This window comes from Eimeria tenella, genomic scaffold (assembly GCF_000499545.2).
Source record: "Eimeria tenella Houghton genomic scaffold, Eth_scaff24, whole genome shotgun sequence".
Lineage (NCBI taxonomy): Eukaryota > Apicomplexa > Conoidasida > Eucoccidiorida > Eimeriidae > Eimeria > Eimeria tenella.
This window is the reverse complement of record NW_013542262.1, coordinates 101,150-111,378: the sequence shown is the minus strand read 5'-3', so window position 1 is coordinate 111,378 and position 10,229 is coordinate 101,150. Positions and strand designations below refer to the sequence as shown.

Below are 10,229 nucleotides of genomic sequence, written 5' to 3'. Positions count from 1 at the left end.
AGTGATTTCTAGATCATAAAACCCGAAAAAGACGCATTCAAACGAGCATTTTGCACTCAGCTAGAGTTTTGAAGCGAAGTTGTCGCGAGTTGAACGGTCGGCGGCGGCGAAACTTGAAATTCAGGTGTACGAACACCGCGCGCCGCCGCGACCGGCGGTCGCGGGAGCGCGATGCGTCAGTTTTGTTCTTTTCACCTGGTGATCTTGTATTTGGAGATTTCTTGGAGGAGTTTTTTTGCATTTTCGTCGGTTTGGAAGTGGCGTCTCACGGGTTCGAGCTGTCTGTTGATCTCGCGCGCAAGTGCAGCCTTCAGGTCCGCAGGGTGCAGCTCGCCCGCCGCGAAGCTCCTTTTGAATTCCTCTGCAGTTTTGAAAACTATGTTTCCTCCGTTTTCCAAAGTCCTTTGCACGTGGAACTCCTTGTCGGGAAACACCAGCCGCTCCACGTAGGCCACGCACGGATTCCCGTGCACCTGCGCGGGAGGGCAAAATGCCTTTTTGATTTTTCTGTTCACTTCCTGAAAACACATCAGAAGAAAACAACACGGACGCCGCGCCAGCTGCCTGCGGTGTACAGACACCGCAAGCCCCGAGGCCAGCGAGTGCAGCGTGGCGCTGCGCATGCAGATCACTGCAGCAGCAGCAGCAGCAGCTGCTGCTGCTGCCTCTGCTGCTGTAGAAAAGCCTTAGTTTTCGTTTTTCTTGCTGCTTTGCGCGGAGCAGCTCACAGCCTCGGAGTCCTCCATGAAGATCGCGGAGTCCGCGTTGGACTTGGACATTTTTTCCTGTCCTTCCAACAATCCCGGAAGCATCGGGTGAGACAAAATGACAGGTTTGTGTTTTCTCTTGACTTCGTCGCAGTACTCCCGCGCCAGCATGTTCACTTTCCGCTGGTCCATGCCCAGCTGGCAAATGTCCGCGTTCAAGTAAAAGATATCAGCGCACTGCATCGCAAAAGGCAAAAAAAGAAACAAATGCCAAATTTGAACAAGCCCTTCAAAAGGTAGTTCCGCGAGTTCAAGTAGAAATGAACTCCGCCGTTTATTTGCACTTTTCGGCTTTTATAACGAAGCCAGAAAAGTGCGAAGTAGTTCCCCCAGCACCAGGTGTACGTACACCGCGCAAACGCCGTTAGCAGCAACTCGACAGCCACCCGCAAGCTTGAGCCAAAAGAAGAAATAATGATAATAATACTAATAATACTAATACCAATAATAACAATAATAATAATAATAGCAATGACAATAATACTAATGGTAATAATGATAATAATTGATTTCAGCGGCTAAGCAAAAGCAGCAGCAGCTTGCGGGGCAACAGCGTGTACACCTCTTCGGGTGTACAGACACCCCAAGCCGCACCTGCATGCAGGGGTAGAGGATCTGGGCGGCGGGCTGATCGTCTCCTTCAGTGCGTCCCATGATTTGCGAACATCTTTTAATTCTGCGGAAAACAAACCAAAAATGAAGAAAAAGAATAAAAGAAAAAGAAAAGACTAAAAAAAGAAAAAAGAAAAGAAGAAATGGACGACAAGATCCGCGCGAGAGGCACGCGACAGAGGAGGTGTCTGTACACCCCGCGCACCTCGAAATGCTGTTCGCCTTCGCGATGTTCATCACAAGATTCCAGTAAGTCTCTGGATCTTTTCCAATTTCTTCGCTGGCCCACAAAAATTGAACATTTTGCATTTGCATTCCCGCAGACTTCCACACTTCCACGAAGTACTCCCCCACCTTTCGAATCTGCAAACAACTCAAAATGGAATTCCAAAAGAATTCTTATTTAGTTCAAAGTAGAATTCAGAATTTAATTCGAAATGGAACTTTTTATTGATTCCAAATACAATTCAAATTGAATAGAATTCAAAACGGAATTCGAAATGCAGTTCCAAATGCTCTTCGGCTTTTGGAATCGGAATGAATTCAAAGACGATTCAAAACATAAATTTAAATATTCTCGACTTTCTGAATCTGAATAAATTCGAAGTGGATTTAAAGACATCAATCTGAATGTGTTCAATTCTCCTTAATTTGAATGAATTGAGAATTAAGTTGAGGACATGAATTTGAATAGTGTCGACTGCTGAATTTGAGCTGATTGGAAGTAAAATGAAAGCGACAAGCAATAACAATAGTTGGAAACAAAATGCAACACAACAAACAACACGAACTGAAGGCAGAATTGAAGACGACAAGCAAAAGCAATTGAAAACAAAACTGGAGCCAGAAGTTTGAAACGCAGCAAAAGGGAAACAGCAGAACAGTGAAGCCTAAAACGCACGAAAGGAAACCAGTTAAATCAAGGCGAAGCACCGCACTAAGCCAAACCGGGCAAAGTAAAGCGAACGAGTTGAAAAGAACGGAACCAAACGGACTAAATGGACTACTAAATGGACTAGAAAAGAGGGGCCCGCCAAGCGTCGAGCCAGCGCGGCCCGAAAAGATGAACTGCGGCGAGGCGGCCAAAACACAGCCAACAAAGCCCGCGAAACAACCGGCGCGGCGCACCAACGCGCCCAACAAAGAAAACGGCCACGCCAGCGAAACAAAAACGCACAGCACCTTTTCGCTGTCGCCCCCCAGCTTGTTGTTGAGCCCCGCGAACCAGTCCGCCACCCAAAACACGAACCGGCACCCCGCCGCCGTCAGCCGGTTCACCGCATGCACCTTCAGCAGGCCCTGCGCGAGGTGCATGCGCCCGCTGGGTTCGAAGCCGTCGTAGGCCGTGGGGCAGTTTTTGCGGGCCAGCAGCTGCAGCAGCTCCTGCACGGACACCCCAAACGCCCCTCTAATCAGCTGTCTCGACACCCCAAATGCCCCTCTAATCAGCTGTCTCGACACCCCAAATGCCCCTCTAGTGAGCTGTCTCGACACCCCAAATGCCCCTCTAATCAGCTGTCTGTACACCGGAGCCGGGAGCTCACGTCTGGCTGGACGCATTCTTCTGCCACTTTTAAACAAAGTTGAAAACGCTCTTCGAGACTCAAAGAAGAAGGCCGGGGCTTCGGGAGTTCCGAAAGAATGCCATTTGCTGCTGCTGCTGCTGCTCCTGCTGCTGCTGCTCCCGGCTTTCCAGCAGCAGCAGAGAAATTCAAACCGGACGGAAATAAGAAACGCCTCTGAGACAAACCAACAATCCTAATAATGCCATTAATCATGATTCGCGAAGTCCAAAATTCACGGGACTCCGATAGATACTCAACACACGCAGCTGCAGCAGCTGCTGCTGCTGCTGCTGCTGCTACTGCTACTGCTGCTGCTGCTGTGTGCATGCGAGGTGTGCAGGCGTTTTCGTTTCGCTCAGTTAAGTGAGGGAGAACACGGGCTGGCAGCTAAACCCTAAACCCTAAACACCAGGGGGCGCTGCCCTCCAGAGGCCCGGCAAGGGTTTAGGGTATAGGGTTTAGGGTTATTTGTAAGGGAGGAAAGAAAGAAAGAAAACCCACAGTTGAACCTTCGCTGAGGTCTTCATTTTGTTGAATGTGCGAATCCCAAAAGGCGAGGCCGCCGGTGAAAGGAGAAGCCATTTTGGCTTTCTTGAATTTCGGCGGGGCGGGGGGCCCCAGTGGCCAGTTTGTGGCGGCGATCCGGCGGGAAAAAGGGACTTTTAAAGCTTCGAAAGGAGTAAAATGGAATTTAAATTGATTTGGAAATGAAATGCCGAAAGGATCGCGAAAACAAACGGATCTGAAGGGCAAAAGTGAAGGTGAACGCCGGAAGCGTTCGCGGCGCTGCAGTGTACATACACCTGAAGCCCGCCGCACTGTGAGCATCGAAGTGGCCCTCCTTTCTTCTTTCTTCGTTTGATCTGCACTTTAATTTAATTCAAAAAGACATTTAAATCAAGTTCAGCTTCAAAAAGCCGGCCCCCGAAGACAGCAGCTGGAGCAAACCAAAGCCCCGTCGCGCGCAGCGCGAGCAGCAGCAGCTGCGAGTTGCATGTCTAGACAGCTGAATCGCTCCCACTTCAATAAATTCTTCTTTCCCCTTTCATTTATTTTCTTTTGCCTTCCAAAACCCGCCCTCAACGCCCCCGAGAGCCCCCTGACCTCCTCCAGCCGCTGCAGCCGCTGCCGCCGCTGCTGCTGCTGCTGCTGCTGCTGCTGAAGCAGCAGCCGCTCCCCCCGCCGCGAACCTTCCGCCCTTCCCCTCCCTCCCCTCCGACTTGCCCCCCGGCCCTCCCCCCTCCCCCGCAGCACCGCCGCCGCCGCCGCCCCGCTGCTGCTGCTGCTGCTGCTGCTGCTGCTGCTGCTGCTGCTGCTGCTGGGGATGAGCGGGCAGCTGCCTAGCAAGGCGCTGGCGCCGCTGTACCGGCAGTTCCTGCGGGCCTGCGAGAAAACCTTCAAAGGCGACTTCGAGGCGCAGCGAATTCTTTACTTCCAAATGCGCCTTTTGCTGCGCCGCAACTCCCTCGGACTCTCTCCGCAGCAGCTCCACAGCGAGCTCCAAATGGCCGTCGAATTCGTCAAGTCCGCTGCTGCAGTGCAGCGCTGCTGCTGCAGTGCGGTGCTGCTGCTGCAGTGCTGCTGCAGTGCTGCTGCAATGCTGCTGCAGTGCAGTGCTGCTGCACTGCAATGCTGCTGCAGTGCTGCTGCAGTGCAATGCTGCTGCTGCAGTGCAGTGCTGCTGCTGCAGTGCTGCTGCTGCTGCAATGCTGCTGCTGCTGCTGCTGCTGCAGCGGATAAAAGTGCTGCAGCGCTTTTGTGTTCAGGTACCACATAGTGCAGGCGCAGCTGAACGAAAAGACGGGAGGCTACAAAGCCGTGGTGACCGACGAGCACTTGAAAAAAGGAAATGTAATTCACTTAAACGAAATTGACCCGCAGCAGCTGCAGCAGCTGCAGCAGCAGCAGCAGCAGCGGCTGCCGTGGCTCAAGGAGCCCACGGAGGCCAAGTTCTAGCGGCAGCAAACTCAAGCGTTCGTTACTTTATCTCATTATTTTAATTTTGCATATTATTGGTCTTATTGTTGTTTTACTTCTTTATTTTTTTTGGGAAACTGGGGGCTCTTCCGGTGTCTGTACACCTGGTGGCTGGTGAGCACTTGTCTTTTTTCTTTTTGTCTTTAATTCTTTTCAGAAATTCTTCTTTGCTTCTTTATTAAAAGAACTTCTTTAATTCTCCAAATAAGAGAACAAACAGCAGCAGCAGCAGCTGCAGCAGCTGCTGCTGCTGCTGCTGCTGCTGCAGCTATTCGGGTTCTGGCAGTGTGGCCGCTGGGGTGTACGTACACCTGCGCAGCCGCCGCTGCAAGCTCAGCAAACAAGAGCTGTTCAAAATAATTAATCATTAACTTTAATTTCCAACTTTTAAAACGAAAAAAGACAATAACTCGGGAGAAGGGCCTCTTGAACTGCCCCTGGTGGCGGCGGTCTAGGGATTAGGGTTTAGGGTTTAGGGTTTAGGGTTTAGAGGCTGGAGTTGTAGGGTTTGTCTGCTTTAGCAGCTGCGCTGCGAATTAAACTGAAATTGAGAATTTTTTTATTAAAAAAGAAATTCTTTAAATTGAAATTGTCTTTAAGGAAATTGCAAAACTCGAAAGGATATTTTACTTCTGTTTTCTTCTTAGTGCTGCTAGAGAGAGCAGTAGAAGGAGTGGGGATGCTGCTGCTGCTGCTGCTGCTGCTGCTGCAGTGAGAGGCGATGCCGCTTTTTGGTGGATGAGACAGGAAATGGCGTATTGAATTTGAAGAAGACAAAGCTGCAAATGGAAGCAAAAAAATATAATTATCTTTTCTCTTTTATTTGTTTTAATTTGCACTTTTATTTCGTTTTAATTTAATTCAATTTCTTCTGTTTCCAGCTTCTCTTGCAAACAACTCCATGGCAGCCGCGGCAGACACAGCTCTCAATCGACGGTGAAAAGTCTCCGAAACAATATTTTTTTCGGATTCAAAAACCATTTTATGGAGTGTTTTTAATTATAAAACTAATTCTGAAAATTTAGATTCAGATGCTGGGGTTTCCTGCTGAAACGCCCAGGCGCCTCGACTTCGAGCAGGTTCGTACGAGATCCACTTCGGCGAAGCTGCGGCGGTAGATGGCCCAATTAAGTGCAAAAAAAAGAAATATTCTTTAAATAGTTAAAATAATTTTGATTTAAAAGATAAATTGGCCTTTGAGGCCTCAAATAAACGAAGAATTGCAAAAGTGACAAGCGGTTCGGCCGCAGTCGGTTTGACCGCAATCAAGATACGGGGTGTACAGACACCCCAACAGCCTCGCCAGGCGAGCGGAATCCAAGCGAATTTCGCCCGCCTTTCTGGAGGAAAAAAAAGAATTAAAATTAAAAAGAACTCGAAATGCAATTAGTTTAATACTTAGACCTTTTTGCGCGATCTGAGTCCGTCGAACGCGTGCAAGTTGGCGGCGGTCGCGCACCGGAAGGCTGCCGCTGGCGGGGAGGGAAGCCAGCCCCTATTGCGTTAATTGTTTGAATTCCTGTTTGAAAAAAGTAAAACTTGGAAAAATAAATCTTTTGAGCCGCGAGATCGGAGCGAGTGCGGGTTTTTTCGGGCTTTCTGCGTGCGGCGGCGCAGCAGCTTTCCGCAGCTTTCTGCAGCAGAATGTTTTCCACAGAGAACGTCCGCAACCTCCTGCTGCAGCAAAACTCTCCCAAATTCAAACAGCTTTTCAAAAAGACTTTTCATAATAATCATAATGGACTTTATCTTCCCTCTTGTTCAACTTTTGGACTCCAAGGCACCTCCAGGCCGGGCGTCCAGAACGTTGCCGGTGGGTCGAGTCTTCAACGCTCTTCGCAGTTCCCTGCTGCTGCTGCTGCTGCTGCTGCTGTGCTTGTGCTGCTGCTGTGCTTGTGCTGCTGCTGTTGCTGCTGCTGCGCTGGTGCTGCTGCTGCTGCTGCTGTGCTGGTGCTGCTGGTGCTGCTGCTGTCCTGGCGCTGCTGCTACTGCTGCTGTGCTGGTGCTGGTGGTGCTGCTGCTGCTGCTGTGCTGCTGCTGCTGTTGCTGCTGCTGCTGCTTCTGCTGCTGTTGCTGCTGCTGCTGCTGAGGGATTAGTGGAGAATCTCTTGGAGGAAATCTGAATTGAACGGACTTTTTGATATTTTTGTCTTTTTAACTTTTTCCTTTTTTGTTTTTTGAAAGAGATCAGCAGCTTCTGAGGCATTTGGGATCTTTTCGGATTTATTTATTTATTTTTTCCTTAATTGTTTTAATTTTAAATTAAATAAATAAATAAATAAATAAGTAAATGAATAAATAACTAAATAAATAAATAAATTGAACTTCAAACGAATGCATGCATTCCCCGTCCCCTGCAGCCCATTCAACTTCAACAAAGCCAATTAAACCCAATTAAATAAATTAAATTGATTTAATTTATTTAATTTAGTTTGTTTAATTAATTAATTAATTAACTAATTAATTAATTAATTGCTGCATGCAGGAAACTCCGTGGCTGAGGCCCCCTGGGGCCACCAGTATAAAAAGGCTGCAGCCACTTTGGGGCCTCCGTTGAATTTAAAAAATTCAAAAAAAGAAATTTTGAAAAAAGAGGCGAAGGCGAAAAGAATTAAAACTTTGAAACAGATTAAAAAAGAATTAATGCAAAAGGAATTAATTAAAAAGGAATTAATTCAAAAAGAATTAATGCAAAAAGAATTAAATGGAAAAGAATTAAATGAACAAGAATTAAATGAAAAAGAAACAGATGAAAAAGAAATAAATGACAAAGAATCATTAAATAAAAAAGAATCATTGAATAAAAAGGAATCCGAAAATGAAAAAGAGTTAAATAAAAAAGAATCCGAGAATAAAAAAGAATTATTAAATGAAAAAGAATTAGAAAATGAAAGCAATTTAATGAATTCAAAAGAAATTGAAAACGAAATTAAAAAAATTCAATTTTCCATTTTTTCAACTTCAAAGCCAAAAACAAAATTCAAACCTCCAATTCCCAAAGACACTCCAGTAAGCTTTTTCTTTATTTCTTTTTATTTCATTTTACTTTTGCTTTTATTTTATTTTTATTTTATTTTTATTTATTTTGTATTTTATTTATTCTTTTGTTTGTTTTATTCCTTCATTTGTTTCATTCTTTTATTGTTTAGTTCTCGTGTTTTGTTTATTCTTTTATTTGGTTTATTCTTTTTTGTCCCATTCTTCTATTGGTTGTATTCATTTATTTGTTTAATTTTCTTATTTGTTTAATTCATTTATCTGTTTAATTCATTTATTTGTTTAATTCATTTATTTGTTTAATTCATTTATTTGTTTAATTCATTTATTTGTTTAATTCATGTACTTGTTTAATTCATTCATTTGTTTAATTTATTTAATTCCTTTATTTGTTTAGTTTATTTATTTATTTATTTTATTTAATTCCTTTATTTGTTTAATTCATTTATTTGTTTTACTTTTGCCCCAACTTGTGTTCGGCTTCTGTTGGAATTCTCTGCGGCTAATTGGAAGGAAATTCTTTGGCAAGAATTTTTCTTTTCTTTCTTCGAATTAATTTCCCTTCTTTGCCGGAATTAAATTAAAAATTGAATAAACAATTGAATTAAAAACTGAATTAATTGGTTTAAATGCACTTATTGGTTCGTTTTGAACGCCTTTCTCGCGCTTTCCTGCAGATCCACGGAGTCAAGTCCGACATGAACTACGTGCGCTACAACGCAATTATAAATATCCTTTCGCGTCCTCCGGCGCCCAAAAAAGAGAAAAACTTTTTGAAAAAAAACGGATATGGAGAAGTTCCGTTTTATTTGAAGGAAATAAAGTCTCAAATCGAGGCGGAATACGATTTCGTGCGAAGTCTCAGGCACAGCAGCCACGTAAGTTCCCCGATTTTCCCGTTTTTTCTCTTATTTCGCCCCTTCTTTCCCTTTTATATTCTTTATTTAATAATTTGCATTCTTTATTTCTCAATTAATCTCTTTATCTCCAATTTCACTCGAAGTGAAGTCGCGAGTTGTATTCGACCGCAGTGTATGTACACCCCAGCGATCCGCCGCGGAGTGACCTCGCGGCGAAACGCGCGTCGCTTCGCAGCGAAATAAAACGCAGTCAGAAGAATAAATGGAGGAAATAAAGCGAAATTAAATGCATTTTAGCGTTTATTTTTGCATTTTAATCCTTCGGGGCCCGCCTGCGCGCAGGCCGGAAAGCCGCAGACGCGGCTCATGGAGGAGCCCGAGCGGCAGCAGCTGCTGGCCAGTCTGCGCAATAAATGGCAGCAAATAAACAACGAGTACCAAAATTTGACTTTTAAATCTCAAATTGACACCATTGGTCAAGAAAGACGCAAAGACTTCTGCGAACAACAACTCCTCAAGATCGAAAGCTTCATCGACAAGCTCAGCAGCCCCCCAGTCCGCGTCGTCTGCCCCCCAGACGAGGCCCAGCAGCAGCAGCAGCAGCAGCAGCAGCAGCAGCAGCAGCAGCAGCAGCAGCAGCAGAGTTAGGGGGAAGATAAGTGGAGTGACAATTAGAAGCAGCAAAAAGGGGCAGCAGCGAAGCAGCTGAAGAGGCAGCAGCTGCTGCCTCTTCATTGAGTTCTTTTCTCTTTCGGATTATAGAAGCAAAAAGCCTTTTTGCGAAATAAAAAAAAACAATTTAAAAATAAAACTTATTTAATTCGAAATTGAAAAGATTAATTTCGCAAAATCTCAGGAATTCGGAAAAAGAGAAATGGGGCCGTCTGGCGCTCTTTCGGGTTCTGTAAAAAAACGGTTTTGCTCTTTTGCTGCTGCTCCGTTTGCTTCCAGAATTATTTGCTGCTGCTGCTGCTGCTGCTGCGCTGCTGCTGCTGCTTGAGGGTCTTCTGCGGCTCCGTTCGTTCCTTTTTGCTGCAGTTCATGAAAGAGAGTCAAATTCAACTTCAATTCGACTCCCCAAACCCTAAACCCTAAACCCTAAACCCTAAACCCTAAACCCTAAACCCTGAACCCCAACCCACCAGGCCTGAAACGGCTTCCGCCAAAGCCTCCAAATACTGGCCAGGAGTTGCCCCTTGAGTCGCGTCCAGAAAAGCTCCCGCCTAAGCATTTAGGGTTTAGGGTTTAGGGTTTAGGGTTTAGAAGCTGCAACGGCAAATATTTGCAGCTGTACTGTGACATTTACGGGCTCGGGCCTAGGGTTTAGGTGCAGCAGCAGCAGCAGCAGCAGCAGCAGCAGCAGCAGCAGCAGCAGCAGCAGCAGCAAGAGTTTGTCAAACCTGATTGGCTTTCAAAAGGTCTTGAAGAGCCTCGGCTGGAAGAGAGCCTTC

General features: G+C 45.7%; 4 protein-coding genes across 4 annotated transcripts; 2 read left to right on the top strand and 2 right to left on the bottom strand.

Moving 5' to 3' along the window:
• Positions 1–191: 191 nt before the first annotated feature.
• ETH_00003650 (tyrosyl-tRNA synthetase, putative) lies at positions 192–3,526 on the bottom strand (the record flags this gene model as incomplete). The annotated part of the gene is made up of 7 exons (XM_013374947.1): positions 192–518; positions 729–944; positions 1,362–1,443; positions 1,585–1,742; positions 2,562–2,762; positions 2,924–3,118; positions 3,446–3,526. The coding sequence occupies 7 exons, from the start codon at positions 3,524–3,526 to the stop codon at positions 192–194; spliced, it is 1,260 nt and encodes a 419-aa protein (XP_013230401.1).
• A 742-nt stretch (positions 3,527–4,268) lies between these two features.
• ETH_00003645 (uncharacterized protein) lies at positions 4,269–4,900 on the top strand (the record flags this gene model as incomplete). Its single annotated transcript, XM_013374946.1, has 2 exons — positions 4,269–4,468; positions 4,711–4,900. The coding sequence occupies 2 exons, from the start codon at positions 4,269–4,271 to the stop codon at positions 4,898–4,900; spliced, it is 390 nt and encodes a 129-aa protein (XP_013230400.1).
• Positions 4,901–6,632: 1,732 nt separating this feature from the next.
• Positions 6,633–7,127, bottom strand: ETH_00003640 (uncharacterized protein; the record flags this gene model as incomplete). The annotated part of the gene is made up of 1 exon (XM_013374945.1): positions 6,633–7,127. The coding sequence occupies one exon, from the start codon at positions 7,125–7,127 to the stop codon at positions 6,633–6,635; it is 495 nt and encodes a 164-aa protein (XP_013230399.1).
• Positions 7,128–8,547: 1,420 nt separating this feature from the next.
• On the top strand, positions 8,548–9,426 carry ETH_00003635 (uncharacterized protein; the record flags this gene model as incomplete). The annotated part of the gene is made up of 2 exons (XM_013374944.1): positions 8,548–8,796; positions 9,121–9,426. 2 exons carry the CDS (start codon positions 8,548–8,550, stop codon positions 9,424–9,426), a joined length of 555 nt encoding a protein of 184 aa, XP_013230398.1.
• Between the last annotated feature and the right edge of the window lie 803 nt (positions 9,427–10,229).